The sequence below is a fragment of the Oryzias latipes genome, chromosome 7 (genome assembly GCF_002234675.1).
Source record: "Oryzias latipes chromosome 7, ASM223467v1".
NCBI classification, from domain to species: domain Eukaryota; kingdom Metazoa; phylum Chordata; class Actinopteri; order Beloniformes; family Adrianichthyidae; genus Oryzias; species Oryzias latipes.
This window is the reverse complement of record NC_019865.2, coordinates 13,830,214-13,850,289: the sequence shown is the minus strand read 5'-3', so window position 1 is coordinate 13,850,289 and position 20,076 is coordinate 13,830,214. Positions and strand designations below refer to the sequence as shown.

General features: G+C 40.5%; 2 protein-coding genes across 3 annotated transcripts; both read right to left on the bottom strand.

Annotated features, from left to right (window-relative positions):
* Positions 1 to 1,949: 1,949 nt before the first annotated feature.
* LOC101159101 (extracellular matrix protein 2-like) lies at positions 1,950 to 12,002 on the bottom strand. 2 transcript variants are annotated; one of them, XM_023956643.1, is made up of 9 exons: positions 11,254 to 12,002; positions 10,827 to 10,981; positions 10,175 to 10,712; positions 9,835 to 9,950; positions 8,807 to 8,939; positions 8,374 to 8,531; positions 7,528 to 7,667; positions 2,254 to 2,580; positions 1,950 to 2,149 (listed from the first exon to the last, which is right to left on the bottom strand). In XM_023956643.1, exons 1-9 carry the CDS (start codon positions 11,423 to 11,425, stop codon positions 1,972 to 1,974), a joined length of 1,917 nt encoding a protein of 638 aa, XP_023812411.1. In that variant the 5' UTR covers positions 11,426 to 12,002; the 3' UTR covers positions 1,950 to 1,971. The 2 variants fall into 2 exon arrangements, with proteins under 2 accessions (XP_023812411.1, XP_004070785.3); XM_004070737.4 differs by having other exon boundaries at positions 10,175 to 10,981.
* A 712-nt stretch (positions 12,003 to 12,714) lies between these two features.
* On the bottom strand, positions 12,715 to 19,860 carry LOC101158764 (transketolase). Its single transcript, XM_004070488.3, has 14 exons — positions 19,584 to 19,860; positions 17,806 to 17,923; positions 17,606 to 17,719; positions 17,434 to 17,531; positions 16,456 to 16,647; positions 16,047 to 16,174; positions 15,765 to 15,961; positions 15,526 to 15,690; positions 15,168 to 15,324; positions 14,404 to 14,534; positions 14,240 to 14,323; positions 14,042 to 14,138; positions 13,835 to 13,954; positions 12,715 to 13,322 (listed from the first exon to the last, which is right to left on the bottom strand). Exons 1-14 carry the CDS (start codon positions 19,688 to 19,690, stop codon positions 13,150 to 13,152), a joined length of 1,881 nt encoding a protein of 626 aa, XP_004070536.1. The 5' UTR covers positions 19,691 to 19,860; the 3' UTR covers positions 12,715 to 13,149.
* Between the last annotated feature and the right edge of the window lie 216 nt (positions 19,861 to 20,076).

Below are 20,076 nucleotides of genomic sequence, written 5' to 3'. Positions count from 1 at the left end.
GAAACCTTGAGCCTTCAGTCAAACAGATTCTTGTCTGTAAATTTTGACTTTCTTCATAGTAATTATCATTTTAACAAACTGGTGAAGTGACACAACATGTAACTGTCTATTTTAGGGGATTCACTCCACCATTTAAGTTACCATTCAAGTAACTTGTACTTGCATGGGTACATTTAGTACTTTTGCCTTGATTTTAAATTCCCACTCTGATCATATTTTGATCTATTTTAAAAAGGTTCCCAGTGGCTTTTCGATTATGAATATGCTGTTTTTAAGCAAAATCAATAAACCTGTGTATTTTTTAAGACATTCTGCAAAGGAAGTAGTTCATTCAAAATTTGCCTCTGAGTTGGGGGCAGGACTGAGCGAAGTATGCCCACCCCCACTACCCATCACCCATCTGTTTACACTTTATCTTATAGCCCCTCACACCCCAAGCTAACATTAGCGGTGAAACAAAAATGGTGACCAATATTGGAACCTATCTAGCCATACGGTTTCAGCCAGATGCCAACTCAGACGAAAGCGTTTGTGGATCTATTTGTCTGCAAGTGGATGCTTCAGAATAGAGCAGAGCAGGGAGCTAGTGGCTTACCGATTGTAGCTTCTACAAACTTTGTCAAATGGTATTTATTTCGTCTACTCCTGATTCCCAACAATCTGAATTAAGTAATAATCAGAAATTCAATTTCAAGCTTAATGTTCTTATATATGTCCTACATCATGAGAAAAATGCCACAAGAACATGTTAAAAAAACAGTCTTTAACACCACACCATAACCAGATTCACATGTAAGCTATTTCTCAACAAATATCTGATAGCAAATACCACAATACATAGATAATCCCATGTTATACTGTGCTTTTGTCATGCTATATATGAATTGTTATAGGACATGCTCCTAATCATGTAGAAGACTTTACAGATCTATGCAATGTCAATGTCATTATAGATAGAGGAAGGTGCAAATTTCAGGTATGATGAGGGGGATCAACAACAACAAAGTGAAAAACATGTTAATCTACATTTAATTCCTGACATGGGACATGTTATAGGACTCTTTTTTTCTGGACATATTTCATTGAACTAAACTAAATGTCAACTGTATCTTTTTTTTAATGGTCAAGCCAGGGGACTTTCTGAGAACAATGGTTCACTTGTGCTGTGTTGTTCAACATGCAGCTCTACGTTTTCAGGAAATGTTCTTCATCTTTTTCTCATTTCCTCCACTGCAAGCCCGATTACTCTAAACAATCCTGCAGAGACTGATGTCACCTTTGAATGTTTGGAGGCCCTGACTGAGGCACTTTCACAGTCAGAGTCACAGTGTGTTTGCTAATGAGCTATTGGTGGATGTTTATGTTGGAGGTCATCTGGAGATAAAGCGCCAGCAGCATGTTTATGTTTCTCTTCCTCATGGAATCTTCAGATTCACATGTTTTTTTTTTCACAGATGTGTAAGGACGTCTGAGACTAGACTGCTTCATGACTCACTTGTGTATGTCACACCCCTAATTTATTTGACCTGATTAGAGGGCTCCTCCAGCAAACTCTGCAAGTACCTCAAATTTGGACTGAAGACATGCTAATTCTTTTCAGGAGTAAAATTCCCAACGTATCACTTGTTTCAACGAATAGACAGAGTAAAACCGTGTTTGAGCAGATGCAGATTCCACAGAGATGTAGCATTCTTTTGCATCTCCACCACAATTATTTGAAAATCCCAAATTTGTTTTATTGCACTAGAATGTACAACCACATAGTTACTCAAATATGACTTGTGTAGGGGAAAAAACGTTTAGTTTGCAGATTTAAAATAAAAATTCTGACTCACAAAGCAAGCATAATAAAAGTACTTCTTGCAAACAATAGTGATTACAAAAAAGGTCTAAAAACACAATTTCGAGAAAAAATGTTGTTTTATGTCATGTTCATGTAGAAATGCTGAGTTTGTTTGTTTGTTTGTTTGATCAAGTATTTTCATCCTTTTTGTACTGCTGTGGATAAAGGATCAGTCCCTTGGCATCAATGACACAGGAGAAAGCCTTTGGGGGAAGCGTCTCCACTTCAAGGAGATTATTTTCAAGGTGGACTGAAGCCAAAGATCCAGAATTACGAGGGTGGCACACTCCCCACGGTCTCATCAGCCTGAAACCACAGCATTTTTTACATTAAATGCAGGCAATGAACAGTGAACATCAATTAAGAAAAGGTTCTAGGAAGCTGTAGTACTAGATCTAATTTACATATACCTTATTTTATTGTTGTCCAGTCTGAGCATCTGCAGGTTCTTAAACTGCCTGATGCATGGAGGAACCTCTTCTAGGTAATTGTTGTCAAGCAGAAGCTCTTTCAGAGAGCGGTATGTTCCAACAAAAGCCCTTCGCCCTATCCCATTGTCTTTCAATGCGTTGTGAGATAGATGGAGGGCCTGCAGGCCCGGTTTTAGATGACGAAACGGGTATGCGGGGAGCTGACTGATGCGGTTATGTTGCAAGTTGAGTTTTCGAAGAGGACGTGGCAGATTAACTGGGATGGATGTCAGCTGGTTGTGGGACAAGTCCAAAGCTTCTAAAGACCTAAGGAAACGAAATAAATGAGATAAGAAAGTTGTGTTGGTTAATCAATAAGTCACTCTGTCATAGACTGACATGTCTTAAAGGCAGTCTGTAAAACTGCAATAACTTCTTTTTAATGCTAAAACAAAAAAAAATTCTAATTTTTGTAGTTGTCAACGTTATGAATTGCCCAACTCCTTAGAGTACGGCAGGGATGTGAGTACTTAATTATTTCCAGGTTTCCAGAATACAGTGCCTGAGCGTGTTCCTTGCAGATCCCAAGTTTTACAGTTGATGGACTCCTGCACAGCTCTGCTGGAGAGGTTGGAAAAACAATGCTGCTTGTATCAATATGGAGTAACAAAAAAAAAAAATAGAATCCAGGGGGGTGCAGTTAGAGTGCATGGTAGTTGGAGTGAGAGTTTGCAGCTAAGTGGCAGATAAGAACAATATAAATGTTTGGTTTGTAGCAAAAGTACATTGGGGATTGGGGGGATTGGTTCAGCGTTGTTGTTGGAGGATCCTGCACAGCTGTTGCGAGTTTCCAGAACAGTTCATAGCATGGGGGAATTCATAGTCTGTTCTCCTGCAGCATTAATAAGAAAGGCAAACCAATGTGTGACCCAAACTAATATAAAAAAAAGTAGGGATTATGGAAGATGGTAGTAAATTGCAAGATCTGTTTATCTTACATCCGATTTTCAGTCTATTATTGTTATATATTCTGGGAATACGATTTGCCTTTCAAGATGAAATATCTGTTTCGGGTCCCATATTTTGTTATATAAATTTCTTCCAAAAGTGTGACTCATATTTCAGTGTGACTTATATAATTGTTTTTTCTTTATTGTGTATTTTTTGAGCCCATAGTCTATTATAGTCCAAAAGATGAGGTAGTCAAAGCTAATACTCAGAGAGATCTTAGTAACAGAAGAAAAACATACCACAAAGCATAACAACACATTAGCAAGTGACCCAGAAAAACCTTTTGTTTTTTTCTTGCAGTGGCAGTTGGGAATTTCTGTTATAAGAAAATGTCAAAATGTCAGACTTGTGTGCTCGGGATTTGTACTTCTTCACTTTGCCAGGAACTCAGTGGCAGTTCTTCCCCGTGTAGATCTCCACGTGGTATTAATGAGCAGAGGGACACACAGTCCTCTCTTCTCAAAATCCCCCAACTTGTACACTCCCACTCCCACTGGCGCTTCAATGCAAATTCTCACTTTTGCACACAGGAATGACTGTGCATGTACGCAGGTTAATGTGATGCTCAGAAAGTATGGTCAATAAATGATCTCACATATAGTATTGTTAACACATATGTGGGGAAATACATCAATATAAAGAGCCTAACTTACCTTTAAAACTTTTATGTTTGGCAACAAATACTCTGTGATTAATTATAAAAGCTGCACCACCAGACATGACGCACTTACCCCTAATCAAATGCATCTGAGTCCTGTCTGTTTTGACCATGGCTTTATGCATCGAGTGGCCATCAAGCTGATGGCACAGCAACAATGATTAGAAACGCACAAAGCTCCATCTGTGCTGAGCCCACCTTGCCAGCACCACACATGCTGGATCAAGAACGTTGGCAGCCGAGTCAGAGTGTGCCAGACACAGGAGCCAAGCCAATGAGGCAGGAGAAACTACATTTGCCAGATTACCAAAGAAAGAAATTCTTTAACATCCAGCATGGATGGATGATGGTGGGTCATGCCTTTTCATTTATTAAAGCAACCTTTGCTTGTTCAGGCTCAATGAAATATTGATATTGACCAGCATCTGGAAGCCTTTTGGGCAATTTGTTAAATTTTTGGAAGCAGATTTGAATTCATGTAAAACTGGTGTCAGATCGTCAGTGCTGCTTATATAACTTGTATTTATTAAAAATAAATTGTGCCTTTTGTTTTTGTTGCGCTAACATGAGCCCATTTCGCCTGGGTTCTATGCAAAGTTTATTTCTGAGGGTTAAACTTATTTTTACGGTTCTACAGTGGGGGGGGGGGGGTATTCAATCCAATTGTGCAAGTTCTCCCACTTAAAAATCTGGTTTTAAATAATGTATTATTATATTATTATGGTGAAAAATAAATATTTTGCCATCTACAAACAAGCAAGATTTCGGCTCTCACAGACCTGTAACTTCATGTGCAAGAGGATGCTCCACTCATTTCCTGCATTAATGGCATCTGTTTGAACTGGTTAGCTATAGAAAAGACACCTGTCCACAACCTCTAACAGTCACACTCCAAACTCCACTATGGCCAAAACCAAAGACTTGCCTAAGGACACCAGAAACAAAATTGTTGACCTAAACCAGGCTGGGAATACTGAATCTGCAATCGGTAAGCAGCTTGGTGTGAAGAAATCAACAGTGGGTGCAATTAATAGAAAATGGAAGACATACTAGACCACTGATAATCTCCCTCCAAATGGGGGTCCTCACAAGATCTCAGCCTGTGGGGTCAAAATGATCACAAGATCGGTGAGCAAAATCAGTAACAAAGGAATGGCTTTGTAAGAAGCATTTCAAGATCCTGGAGAGGCCTAGCCAGTCTCCAGATCTCAACCCCAATGATCTAGAGGAGATCTGCATGGAAGAATGGGCCAAAAACACCAGCAACAGTTTGTGACAACCTTGTGAAGACTTACAGAAAATGTTTGAATGCTGTCATTGCCAACAAACGGTATATAACAAAGTATGGAGTTGAACTTTTGTTATTGACCAAATACCTATTTTCCACCATAATTTGAAAATAAATTCTTTCAAAATCAAAAATGTGATTTTGTGGATCTTTGTTTTCTCATTTTATCTCTCATACTTAAGGTATATCTATGATCAAAATTACAGGTCTTTCCCGTCTTTTTAAGTGGGAGAACCTGCACAATTGGTGGCTGACTAAATACTTTTTTGTCAGCCAGTTTTTTTTTTTTTGGCAGGAAAGAAATCCTTTCTGTCAATAGTAAACCCATAAAACCCTTACAAAGATAATAACTTAATGCTACAAGAGTGGCATTTACAGTACAGCTTGTTTTGCTGTCAGTAAAAACTAATCAAAGGAGCTTTGTGCTCTGCCATTTCATTACAGATTACAGAGAGACATGTCCCAACACACAAACACACATCTTGGGTGGGATGATCACCAAACCATTACTTTTATATCTTATAATTTATGAGTAATCTACACAGATGTCAAATGATGGCCTGTTTAGCTAAATTACATGATTAATCAAAGTAAAGAAGCAGAATGAGAATAAAATTAGTTCCTCCTACTCCATCACTCCCACGTACCCACGCGCACACTCACACATACACACACACATACAAAACATGATTTCATAGCAGTTATTCAGGAAAACGACTAGTGAACATTTTTCACAACAGACGGTCAGATTTAGAAATGAGGGCAAATGTGTGCACGTGGTCAGGTGTTTGCTTTATGAAGGTATACACAATACCCATGAGGAGAGCGACTGGATGGCTCAGTTGCCATGGGAAACCAGGGTTTGTTAACCAGGGGGCAAGATGAGCTTAATCCAGTGCGAGTACTTGGGCAAAACCCTTCACGCCACTGCCAAACTGTGTGGTCACAAGGGGATACAAGTCTGGGTCCCCCCGTGCCGGTCCCCAGCCCGGATAAATTACAGAGTTGTGTCTGTACCCTGATCATGACCTATCCACTTCTGTGATAACCAGTGAGGGGTTCTTCTGTTTCTAAAAAGGAAGGATGAAAATAAAATAAATAAATAAAACGGTAAAAACATGCATTGGTCAAATCTCTAAAATGGCTTCAGAAGAACAGATATGTCTTGCACATAGGTTCGTGAAACCACTGTCCTGGGTGCAAATTTATACTTTTTTTTATGCTATTAAATACCTCACAAAACTCGAAGATATATATAAAAACCTTTTTCTTTTAAACGGATCATCACTGGGAGAAAAACACAACCAATCAGCTGAGGCTCTGGTTAAGTCTTTCAGATGTTTTGATATCCGGTCAATTATTTTTAACCCTTTCATGTACTTGTTAAAATTACAATAAAATAATGAAAGAAAAAAGACATTTTTAAATGAAATACAAAATAGTGAGCAATAAAGCTAATTTTCATTGAGCCAGAAATTACCTCTTCCTGACATAGTAAGGAGGTACTTAAGCCCCACAGTACCTGCCAACTTTAAAACCCTCCAATAGAAAATAATAACACTGACTGTATCAAAGCAAAAAGAGGTAGTCAGTCCAATAATTACAACCGGCGCACCACATTAGGATGTTTACTTTCAGTCTTTGTTCTTCTGCGTTTCACTCTTTCACCACACACCTTGAATAAACTACTGGATGGAAATGGTTCTTTATAATGGCTACATGAGTTTTTATAAACTTTTTTTTTGTTCTATAAGTGGTTTCAAGTGCAACAAGTAAAAGACTTGGTTACGCTTATCAAATTGTAACTACAAGTTCTAAGAATTGTACAGGTTTTGTAGTCTGCATCTACCTAACTTTATTGCTGTGTCCTTTGTGTAGTTCACACAAATAATCCTCAAGTTATCTTGCACTGTTTCACAAAGTTTTCCTTCTTTCTTTTTTCCTATAAGCTTCCACTGTGGTTCACAGGGAGCACAAGGAGCAGAATAAAACCCAGAGCATTTACTATTTTTAAACACACAGACAAGCACACAGCCGCTTTGTAGCTCCCAATCATCTGCCTGCTGCTTGGTGTGCAGAGAAGCATAATTCAGTCAGAACATTTTATTTAAAAGGGACAGGCAGTATTAATCTAAGCTAAGCAATACCACCCTTGAAAAATTATAACAGGAACTGTACAAAGCTGTCAGAAAACGGTTTTGTCTTTCGGGGAAAATGTGATTTTATCAAAACCCAAAAGCTCCAAACATGAATTGATTTATCTCCCTATTGGAGCACACTGCTCTCTTGTGGTAAGCGGTGAAACTGCGGAACGTACTTCAGACGGATCCAGGCATCTGAAGCAATGGCTTGCTCGTAAATGTGGTTGTGACTCAGGTCCAGCTCTTTCAAATGAATGCAATCCCTCAGTGGTTCTCCTCTCACTTCATAGATCTGATTTTTCTTGATTTTGAGCACCTATGAAAATATGCAAGAACATGGGCAAAAAGCACAACTTGTTATTGTGGGTTAGCCATTGCACGTCTTGAAAAATGTGACTCTTTTAAGAGTATTCCAACTTTAAAAAGACATTCAAGTAAAAGCAACACACCCATTAAACAAGAGGAGAGCAGGGTTTTCAAATTCTTTAACTCTTTATTTTCATTGGCCAGCGTGCAGTTTATCGCAGCAAGTAACACATTTATCCATTAGTGGTGGTGGTTACACCTTATTTTCAGTGAGAAATTGTTTTCATGTGACTTTTTTTCAGAGGTCACACTAATAATAATAATAATTATTTATTATTAATAATAATTTATCTGCGCTTTTCAAGACACTCAAAGCGCTTACATTGTGTCCATTATTCATTCACTCCTCATTCATATCCTCATTCATACTTGGTGATGGTAAGCGCCTACGGCCCCTTTGACCATCACCGGGATCATCCATACACATTCACACACCAGTGGAGCCACACCGGAGGCAAGGAGGGTGAAGTGTCTTGCCCAAGGACACAACGACATTTTTTGGCTGGTGGGAGCGGGGATCGAACCGCCAACCCTTCGGTCATTGGACGACCCGCTCAACCACCTGAGCCACTGTCGCCCTAAAAACAACTGTTATATCCTGCCCCCTCTTCTCATAAGGTAACAGATTCTCTTAGCAAGATGTGACGGCAACACACCTGGAGAGAGGCTGGAAGGCCCCGTGGGATGGAACTGAAATGGTTTCTGTCCAGATGCAGGTACAAAAGGCTCTGCAGGGGACTGAATGCAGAAGGTGAAACACTGCCTTCATGAAGGATATTGTCCTGCAGCTCCAGATGCAACAGGTTTACAAGGCCTGAAATGAAACAATAAACATCAGTATCTTTACAGAAAACTGGCTTTTAGTTACTCACATTTGTGTTTTTACAAGAAAATCCTGTAATTCATTTTTAGCCTAAAAATAACATAACCTCTATCTAACACTTATAAAACCTTTTTTCACACAAAAGCTGAATTTATCCAGAGCCAAATGTCCTCGCAAAGCTTGTGGTCCTTGTTTGGTTAGAGATTCTACCTGAAATGGGCATGACAAGGACTATACAAATACACACACACATGCTTTAGATATACCTTTGAAGCAGTCAGGTGTGAGTCCACTGAGCTTGTTGTTGTTGATCCTGAGCTCCTCCAGGGACGGGGGTAGTGCAGGTACCCTAGTGATCCGATTGTCCGCTAGATTGAGTTTCTTCAAAGATGTCAGATTCTGTGAGATGAACATCACAAAATAAAGTTAATCAACAGAACAAGATTGAGTTCCCGTTTGTCTTATTTTTTTTATAATGACGTGTGTTTCAATACCGCCAGTATGGGCGGCTTTTCTATGACTTGCTGCATTGGACTCTGAATAAAAGCAGAGGACACGACGTTTGCTGTGTCCCTCTTGCCAGTCCACCAGTCCTCTATCATTATGTTCATGTTATGAGAAAAATTGAGAAAAAATATATATTCCTCCAAAAATAATTCCCTTTTATTCGTCACATCCTTGGTGCAGCTGTTTTCCAGCAGGCTCATCCAGCCGGCATGTGACAGTTTATCATCTGCGCCGCATGAGGGCTGGCCAGTGGCTGGTGGTTGCCTCAGAGTGGTCAAGATCTGACATTAGCCTGTGATCATTTAGATGTTATACCAGGGATATATTTAGCAGGGATTTGTTAATGCAGTTTTAGAACTTCTGTGTTATGCTTATAATTAAAGATTAAGTCCGCTATTTATTTTATTCAAAAACTTTTTTCCTAAGGAGGTCCATGTTGAACCAAAGTTTTTTGTATATGTTCCAAAAGACTGTGCTAAAGCTGGACTTAACTAGCAGTTACCGTCGATAAGACAAAGGCAGCCTAACTTTCAAAAACTAAAAGTTAATAATGTATATTAGATTAAAACATCTATAGAAACTACATGACTTTTTTCCTTTGTTGGGAAAAAGGGGAGAAGCTGTAATAACCAAAAGCCTTTTCTTTGTAAGACAATCTTTTTTTTCGCTTAAAGTATCAAGAAAGAAACCAAAGGTTACAGTTGCATTGTTCATAAACTGCAGGTAAAGCTGGCTGAACTGGAACTGCAGGTCTGAAACTGTCAGTTTAGAAAGCTGTGGGACTTACAAACAGCGGTTTTTGGCGGAATGACTCATCATCCAGATCATTCTGGCTCAGGTCCAATGTCTCCAGACGCGGCAGACCAAGGAAAGCTCGAGCAGTGACAATGCTGATGTTGTTCCCTTTGAAGAAAAAACGTAACAAATGACACAACTGTCCTGAAAGTCTAAGTGAAAGGATTGTAAAAGCGAATGTGATTTGTTTCTCCTTAAACTTGATGTGATTGCAGGTCAGTCTGTATTTAGCAGGTTTTTTGGGAGCAGGGATGTACAGTTACAGCTACAGTTAAAGATGGTTGATCTTTTATTGTTCCACTGAGCACAGACAAACTTCTTGATGCACACACCTGCAACATCCAGCTTTGTGGCCTCCGGGTTCTGGAGGACCGGCAGCTGAGTCAGGCCGACACCTCTGCAGCTGATTTCTTTTTCTGCAGTCTGACATTCAGCAGCAGGCCACGTCATGTTGGAGTTTGTCTCTGTTTGATTGCTGGGTGCTTCAGTTGCCTCCTCTTCTTCAGCCTCCTCTTCTTCTTCTCCCTCTCCTTCCTCCTCCTCTTCTTCTTCCTCCTGTTCCACACACACACACATAGCAGAAAATAAATCCATTCTATACATTTCTGCGTACTGAAAGGATAAATAGAAACGTTTGATAGTTGAAACCTCTTCTTCCTCCTCTTCGTCATCATCATCTTCTTCCTCTTCATCGTCATCATCTTCCTCTTCATCATCATCTTCTTCTTCCTCTTCCTTTTGGGTCATTCCAACATCCATTAGTGTTCTCTTGTGTGTGTGAAGCTCTTTCAGTGCAGCCATCAGCACACTCGTCTCCATCTCAGCTTTTCCGCGCTTTCTCCAGCCGCTCAGAGGTCGCCCCAGCCCTGCCTGCAAAGACAGTGATGTCATTAACCAAAGGCATGAACAAACAAAAATTAAAACAAAGTCATTACCCAAAAAGCTGTTTTCTTTTAATTCTATTTTTTTTTTTTGAGCCCTCACCATTCTGTATATGGCGCCCTCTACTGGAGCTGCATGGTATCTCCTGCCCCAAGCGCTTCTTCTCCCTCTGCTGGCCTCGGGACTTTTTAAATCTGTTTGCACCAGGTTCTCTGTATTTTCTGCATCATTTTGGAACTGCACATCTTCATTCTCTTCTTCTCCATGATGTCATCAGATTTTAGAAAACAATTGTAGATGTAGAAAATATAGTTATTATTATATTTGTAACCGGAAGGTTTTGTTCTTCTAAAATTGAGGAAAACATTTAAAAAACAAACCAAAGAAAAAATAAAAAACAGGATGAGAAAAAGCATCAATAAGAGAAATGTGTATTCTTCACAGGTTTTATGAAGATTGTAAGCAACAGAATAAATAAGAATATTTAAAAAATGTATAAAAACACAAGATAAAAATCATAAATATTCACCAAGTTTGTCCACTAGTTCCACTCTTGTATCAATCCCAGAGAAGAGAGCGTCGGCTTTTTCCACTTCAGGAGGCTTGGAGATTTCCAAGTTCATGTTCACATCATTTAAGGAGCCTAGCGTTACTAAAATGTGGCCACTAAGGCACAAAAGTAAAAACCAAATCTGCTGCATTTGTATTTTTTCCTTAGAGATATCTCAAACCTGAGGACTGTGACATTAAAGTAATCTAAAAAGTGCGGAGTATTAGTCCAAAAAAGCTGAAAAATAAGCTTTCACCGAAAACTGACAAAATAAAAGTGATGGTTGTCCTGCTCCTGGTCTATGACAGTGATCCTTCAGCTTATGTTACAGACTACTTTGAGGAAAAAGGATCCAATGAGGAAGAGGGTTGAGGAATATGTAGGAGGTGGAGAGGTGCAAAAAAATAAACTCTCAGTGCTAATAAAGGCCTTCGATCATCATAGCGTGAAATCCACAGACACGCCCCAACATTTCTCGTCTCCTTTCCCTGTCATGAGTGTCTGCTGAACTTGAATGGAAAGCCCTATTTTTGAGGGGATGATGAGATGCTGACAAAAAAGGGGAAAAGTAGAGGACAGTCGGTTCATGCTCATGTGAAAAATTCTAGTTGAGCATGTGTGTGTGGTAAGAACCATTAAGACTTTACTGATACTTTTTTTTTTTGACCTGACTGAGTCATGATGTTGCAAGTTTACATGGATCTTCTTCAGGAGGAGACAGGGTTGACAGTTCAGGTCAGAGTCAGGCATGTTTGGCATCTACATATGAAGATAAACATGAACTTGAGGGGAGAACAAAGGCGCCATTTCTACACTCTGTAGACATAAGATGATCCTGAACAGAATGCATGTCATGTGGAGCAAAAATGCGATTTCTTTTTTAATAAAACCAGCTAGACCCCTTTGTTCACTCAGAATACGCAGACTATTATGTCCAAAGCCACCATGCACTTTCATTTTCAGCCGAAGTACCAACCGAGACCTAAATCGACGATGTTTGTGAATGAAACTGCGGCCCAAAGAAGGGATTTGTTTTTCTGCACCTGACGTTGACAGAGACGGCACCTGAATCCAGACGTGCTCCAAATGGTGTACTGGACAACTTCACACCAAACACAGAAACCGTCAGCTCCTGATGTGCCCCTGCGAGGTGAACAGTCATATGTCCAAAGGTGATATATTTAACTGTTGACAGGAACGTGCAATTAACCGCTGAGCACATTCAACACACGCTGAAACCTCAGCCTGACAGCATTCGAATCCAGAGTCTAGGATTTTCCAAACACGTCTGACATTCTTGATTTTTCTGTCGGAATGTTAAGGGGGGAAAAAAAAAAAAGTTTTTTCAGGAAATTTCCCATGAATTGATGGAGTTTATTTGGACCACAGCAACCATCTGTGAGCAACAGCTCTACATTTAAAGACCACCAAGACGACAAATATCACCAAACTTGTTTTTTTATTCAGCACGTCACACAGCAACACAATGACTCTGGACACAAATGGAAATGTAAAACGGTTGGTTCGGTTTAAGCTGACCCTAAATGTTTTTCATCAGTTTTCTAGGAATGACAGGGAAGTGCTGGGAAAAGAAAAATGGAAAAGAAGGAATGTTGCAGACAGGGTGGCCTTTAAGTTTACTTAAGATAAAAGTTGAACTGTAATCCAGTGATGCTATAGTGCACACCTCCAGCAAAACTGGATGTTAGCATTTTAAAACAAAACTTAAAGAAGTGCAATCACCTCGGCAAAAGTAAAACTGGGTTAGTACACTACAGGTTTACGGTCACTGGGTGGCAGCGTAGAGGTGAGCGGGTATCGGGATTGTGAAAGGGTCATTTGCAGGGGAACTGGAATGAAAGCATGAAGGGGTCTTTAGTTTGCGAAGGTCTGGCGGACGGCGGCGACGATGTGTTTGGCGCTGATCCCAAATATGTCCAAGAGCTCTTGGGGCTTTCCACTGCGGGGAAGGCCTGTCACTGCCAGACGGGTCACAACAATTCCAGGCTCCTGACCCACTGCAGATAAGACTGCTTCACCCAGACCACCTTAAAAACAAAAAAACACAGAGGACACACTGACTTCCATGTGACAGTTTTGGCATCGTCAGCCATTTAGCTCAATTTAAAAATGAAAATATACAAAGAGTTTGCTGGTTTTCATGAAATCTACATAAGTAAATTACCCTATTTGAACTACTCAATGCCGTTCAACAGCAGTGTTTGTCAAACCGATTTTGTTCATGCATTTAACTTTGAACAGCTTTTGAAACTGTAATGTTGAGGCTAAAAGACTTTTTTTATAAAGTTCAAAGGAGACTTGAGATGAAGCCAAGATTGCAGGTGAAAGCTAGTAAAACAGGTGTGTAGGAAACCCTCCCGCAGTGAACCACAAAGACTACATCTGCTTACAACCTCATCTTTAAATGCTATTTATTTTACTTACAATTCATCAAAATGAACAAGGAAAAGGTGCATTCATTTTAAGGGTTGCAAACATCACAATAACATTCTATCATGATATTTTCAGTGATTAGAAACCGTAAAGCGCATAGGCCTACCCTCCTTGTAGTGATCCTCCACAGTGATGATCTGTCCGCCGGTGGCTCTGGCGCTGGCCAGAACAGTAGCTGCATCCAGGGGTTTGATGGTGAAGGGGTCAATCACACGGATGCTTTTTCCTATAGGAGAAAGAATCAAATGTAAACATGAATAAAGGAAATGTCCTCCACTCACACTACTACCAGCAGGGGGCAGTGCAGGCATACCTTCTTTCTTGAGCATCTCGGCAGCAGTCAGAGCTTCATGCAGAGTCACACCTGCACCAATGACAGTCGCCACGTCATTGTCAGACTGAAGCACCACCTATGGAATTAACAGAACAGTTCATAGCATATACTGGAACTCTACAGTCTTTACCAATAAAAGCATAACTTGAGAGAAAACAACAGTTGAACAGTTGTTACCTTGGCTTCTCCCACTTCAAACTTCTCATCTGGAGAGTAGATGATGGGAGTATCTGGTCTGCTGGTTCGAATAAAACAAATTCCCTGACGGTAGAGAAAGATGCACGTTACTTCATGACTTCTGTTGCAACATTTACTGGTTCCGCACAAGGCTGGTGCCTAACCTTTGTGTTGGCTGCCAGTTCAACGGCCTTCTCGGTTGACACGCCATCACAGGGATAAAAGACTGTGCACGATGGTATGGCGCGGAAAATGGCCAAGTCCTCCAGAGCCATCTGTGATGGGCCGTCCTCACCTGGAGGCACAATGACAAGCTGGGTTCCCTCTCTAATAGTCTACGGTTACTTCTAACATTATTTATTAGGGAACAGCCAAACAAACATTTTTCTCTCCCTTCTTTTGGACTAAATTGTGATTTTCATACTTCTTTTACACTCTTTATTTTTTTAAACAAACTTTACTATGAAGTTTCTGTAAAATGTTGGAATACTAAAAACAATCAGCAATGGCCCAATCCGAATAGTAGGGACATTTGGAAGGGTAAGCCTGTCCCAAATAGTTTCTTTTAGGGGCTAATAACCCTTGTGGCGGAGGGATGCCGACCCCTCTGCCGAGAGGGGATTCCGCATGTGCTGTGAAGGAGAAGCGCTTTTCTTCATGTGGTCGTGCTCTGATGCACTAAAGTTTACATTTAAAAGTAATGACTTTTTGTTTTAGCATGACCCTTTTAAAGTTATAAAATAAAACCGATGTTATGCACTTTCCAAGCCCCGACAGCTCCGCGCTAATGTAGCTGACCGGCAACTATTGATGATGTCCTCCAGTGGGAGTAACGTCCCAATTCGAATACACTATTTTTCCATAACTAACTAAATGTAAGGATTCGACCAATGTGTCCACTCAGTGTGGTGAAGAAGGGAAATTTTACCAATGGAGACTCCGCAGTGAGACCCCACCAGGTTGACATTGGTCTGAGAAATGGCTCCCATACGGATCTGATCATAGGCTCTGGAGAAGAACGCTGCAAAGGTGCTGGCAAATGCAACAGTGCGATCACGCGTAGCACAGCCGATAGCAACTCCTACCTGTAATGGAGACCGTATACAGTTCTATAGGTTAGAGTGGGAACAACAGAAGTAAAGCAGCCGGCTCAGTCTAGAGACTTAACTGTCACAAGTAAAAAAGGAAGCTGGAGACTCCAAAGCAGTTCAATGAACAGTGCCAGGTTGGATCAGATTCTGGCTGTTGACAGTGATGGGTAGGAGGCCAAGCACCGCGATGCTTACCATGTTCTGTTCAGCAATGAAACATTCGATGTAACGGTCAGGAAACTTCTTCTTAAAGAGCTCAGAGAAGGTGGAGTTCTTGGTGTCTCCATCGAGGGCGACCACTCTCTGGCTTGCCTGACCCAGTTTGGCCAGTGCATCGCCATATGCTCGCCTTGTTGCCACCTAGTACAAAACAGACATGTTAGTGAAATAAAATAAATAACATTTGTAGGACTACTTTTGTGATATAACTGCACCTTGTCTCCTTTTTTGTAAGAAGGGACAGACGGCATGACGATGGTGCTGAGGTCTGCAGGAGCTGCATCGTTATTGGGCGGTTTAGGACTAAGAGTCTTGTTGGGGACCTGGATTTGGGACTGGAGGTCCTTCAGGACATCATCCAACTTGTCTTTGGGAATGGGCTTTCCGTGCCAGTTTTCTTTGTCCTCAATGTCTAAAGACACAGACTGGAATTGTATAAATCCGATAAAACGTGAAGATATGAAAGTAACTGATGGTAAAATTATGTTTGGACTCACTTTTTAATCCTTTGCCTTTCAAAGTCCTAGCAACAATACAGGTGGGTTTATCTTTGACCTGCTGAGCTTGCCAGAAAGCTTTGCACAGCTCTTCTACATCGTGTCCCTCCACGACGTACGTGTTCCACCTGATGAATGAAGATGAATCAGATCACCTATTAATACAAAGTCTAAAGAAAAAAACGGACAAAGACCATCACGGTTAAGCTAAAGGAAAGGGATGTTAAGCACAACAGCCGCTAGAGCCTTTTGAGCATGATTCCAATATTGACCCCATTGATCTAAAATTCAATTAAAACTTTGGAAGACTCTTCCCAAATCCTACAATAAGTGATGATGTCATCAATAAAATCATTTTTTCATGTGGCTTCAACAGTGCAGAGGTGGAAGATGACGACATGTTACCGACCCGAAGGCCTCGCAGCGCTTGCGGTACGTCTCCATGTCATGCTGCAGAGGGGCAGGCTCGCTCTGTCCCAGTCGGTTAATGTCCAGGATCGCCACCAGGTTATCCAGCTTGTAGTAGGAGGCAAAGGCCATGGCCTCCCACACGGAGCCTTCTGAGCACTCCCCATCGCCCAGCATGCAGTACACACGGTAACTGCAGTGCAGAAAAAGACAGCTGATGAGCCATGAAGGCTTTATCCTCATCGATAGAATATGTGTATCGCAAAAGACTGCAAGAAATGGTTACTTTTAGTGTTTATACACATGCCAAAACAATCTCATGGCAGCTTGAAGCCCTTCACTCATTTGACCAATCGGATGGACCCCTTTCCATCGCTAACCAATGGACTCCTTTTATGTTAGATACCCACCTCCTATGTAGACCTGGGTCAATCGGAGTTTCCTTTAAGTTGATTTGACTTTTAGTTAAACAAAACGGTTGCCGTGAAATGGAAATGATGCATTAGCTATTTTTTTTTTGCCATTTGTTCATGTATCCCAAGTCATATTATCATAATATTGATCAATAATATTCCTCATACCATGCAGCCTGAGTGTGGAGTCTAAGGAAATGAAAGTGAAGATGCAGGTCTGGAGAATTGTTAGGTCACAAATGTTTAATTAAGGAACAAAACCACTTCTTATAATAGCCACAAAAGATTTACACTGACAGAAAACTAAAAGCAGTTTGTTCTGGTATTATACATCTCAAAAGTGCAGCCTTAGATTATCAGAACAATGATACTGTTGAATGAGCTCATTTAAAGAAATGTTTAGAGGTCGGATAACACCTCTGCACAGTGCTCCAAACCAAATATACACCTCAAAGAATCAAAAATGTCTCAATCAAACTTTTGCACATAGGTTTGGGATGTGAAATATGTTGGGAAAACTGGATGACGGCCCTGAAAACCCCAGAACATTCAAACAAACAACTAACCTTGATTTGTCAAAGTATTTGCCAGTGTAGGCCATTCCACACGCAGCACTAAGACCCTGTCCGAGGGACCCGGTTGCCACGTCAACAAACTCCAGTTTCTGTGTGAAAATGCCATGAATTATACGAGGAAGCCATCACAAATGAAAGCGGACAGCAGAAAGATCAAACTTACAGGGGTGGGGTGTCCCTCCAGGTCACTGTCAATCTTGCGCAGGTTAACCAGATCAGACTCTTTGACAAAACCTGCTTCTGCCCAGACAGCATACAGGATGGGCGCAGCGTGACCCTAACAGAAGTAAAAAAAAGAGCTTCAGGTCAGCTGCATGACAAGTATTTATAAAAAATGACGAAAAAAAACGAATTTTTCAAAACCTTGGAGAGAACAAAGCGGTCATTGCACTGGTTACGAGGATCGTCTGCTTTGTAGCGCATGGCGTGGAAGAAGAGCACAGACATAAGCTCTGCTGCACTGCAGCATGATGTTGGATGCCTGTGCAAAAAAATAAAATAAAGACAAAAAGACCATAAGTAACGGCTGAGAAAAAAACATTGGTACATTAGTAAAAAAAAAAAAAAGAGGAAAAAAAACATGCAAATACATGCCATAATGCATTGAAAACCTTTAAACGCTGCAATAAAACCTCTCGCTGTTCATCAAAAGCTTTTATTTTGCTGAACTGTTAGAGATTCAAGGTGACCAAGACAGTTTGACAAAGGACTACATCAGATAAAACTTTTGAAAAAGATTTCTTCTCTTTTGGGATTAGAAATATCACTTAGTATCAATAACTTGTTAATGTGTCGTACAATCACTTCAAGTTTCAACACTGGAAACAGAAAATCAGTCTTGTGAAAATGTTAGTTGCTGCATAAGTGATGTAACAAACACTTTAAGAAACCTTACTTCACCATTTCACGCTTCCCTCTGAGGTTAAATTACAAATAGCAGCATTTCAACCATGCTGGGAGGACATACGGTTACTATGCACACATTCGTCACAGTTTGTTTGCTTTTTCTTTCTACTTTTGACCAAAACCCTAGTTTACCACTACTTCTTCTGTGGAGGGATAAATTCCTGCAAAACAAAAATAAAGTTAATTCAGTCAATGAAAAAAAAGGGAGGTACAGGTGTAAGACACTGTTCTGCATTCCTCACAGATTCAGGAACAAAGGGTTGTGTATTTGCCGTCAAAACCATGTCACAACAGGTGTTTGACTTCCCAGACTTTCACAATACATTTACCCAATTTCCTTGTAAGAAAACATGAGGAAGTGATTAAAAAAAAAAGAAAAGTTGATTGAAAGCTTTGTTTCCTCTATTTGCCTCTCTAGAAAATCCATTTGAGTCCAATTGCAATCAACAGAAAACTGTTTCATTGATCATGAATGGAGTCAATCACAGGGTCAGAGTTTGCATGTCCTGGCTTATTGCAGGAGTTTGCTGATGAATGGGGTCGATAACTAGCAGCGTGTCTTCTGGCTGGACTTTCATTTCTGAACGTGCCGACAGGCAGTCGAGCAAAATCCACGTGAAAGCTCTGAAGGACAACCGGCATAAAAAAGCACTTCTATAAAATGAAGATTTCCGTTTGGACTTGGATCCATCTATAAACTCAAGTGGTTTATTATGAAAACACGATGTTTGAGTTGGTTTTTGACGCTGATCGGAAAACCCGATAAGGCTAAAGTCGGAGATAAAACAATGGCACAAGTGCTCGTTTTTAAACTTGACACATTGAACATTACATACATTTTAGAACAATAAAAAATAATTTAAAAACAAATAATCACAGCTGTAGAATCTACCGTGTTGTACTAACCACGGGACTCACCACAAGCATGTGATCTATTTGCTAATAAATAGCAATGGCGACTCGAAATGTCAGTATCATGCCTTCTATAGGTTTTTTATTGTCTGCATAGTAAAAAAATGTTAGCTGCATTGAGTTGAAATGTACGGCAAGTAAAAGCAGACAAACTGCATTCATTGAAACTTCACGCTAGCTTCTGCGAAGTTGCGCCGCGTGAAACTAATCCACCGCACGTGCAAACAGGCCCTCGCAGTTAAACGCCTTTACTCGGTAGTCACTTTTTCTTTCAAACGCAATACTTCATTAAACTCCAGAATTATTATTTTAAAAAAACTTACCCAGAGTTAGAGGCGCATGTTGCCTTAATGGAGTTGATCCGTAGCTTGTTAGCGACGTCTTTCAGCCCCTGCAGGGTCTTCTCGTCGGGCTTGTGATAGTTAGCCATGTTTATTTGGACTTGAAAGGGACGTTAATGAAAGTGAATTTAATGTGAGTTGTTTTAACTGCAGTGCGTCTCGGGTGTCGTGGGTTCAGTGCTACTCCACGCCGATGCTAGCTGCCCCAATGCGAGCCTGAGAGGAGGGGAGGGGACGACTGAAGGGGAGGGAGCAGAAAAAGGCAATCCTATTACGTCAAATCGCGCTTTATTTGAGAGGCTGTTACTTAACTCCTTAACTGTTCATCTTCAAAGACGTATTTAAAGTTTTATCGTTAAATTTCATGTTAGGAAATCTCAATAAATTCCACAGATAACAATAAGACCGGTGACAGATATACCATATGTACACAAATGCATCACGGTGCAGCGTGAAAATGTTATTGAAAACTGTC

What these genes read in the sequence shown, in the direction of transcription:
- LOC101158764 (XM_004070488.3), bottom strand. Translation starts at nt 19,690, where the DNA reads ATGGCTAACTATCACAAGCCCGACGAGAAGACCCTGCAGGGGCTGAAA. An exon ending in AAGCGCTGCGAGGCCTTCGG is followed by an intron (nt 16,175 to 16,455) that starts GTCGGTAACATG and finishes TTCATTCATCAG; the next exon opens with GTGGAACACGTACGTCGTGG. An exon ending in GGAGGATCACTACAAGGAGG is followed by an intron (nt 13,323 to 13,834) that starts GTAGGCCTATGC and finishes TTTGTTTTTAAG; the next exon opens with GTGGTCTGGGTGAAGCAGTC.
- LOC101159101 (XM_004070737.4), bottom strand. Translation starts at nt 11,425, where the DNA reads ATGCAGCAGATTTGGTTTTTACTTTTGTGCCTTAGTGGCCACATTTTA. An exon ending in CACAAAGCTGGATGTTGCAG is followed by an intron (nt 9,951 to 10,174) that starts GTGTGTGCATCA and finishes TTTTCTTCAAAG; the next exon opens with GGAACAACATCAGCATTGTC. An exon ending in GATGCCTGGATCCGTCTGAA is followed by an intron (nt 2,581 to 7,527) that starts GTACGTTCCGCA and finishes TCGTTTCCTTAG; the next exon opens with GTCTTTAGAAGCTTTGGACT.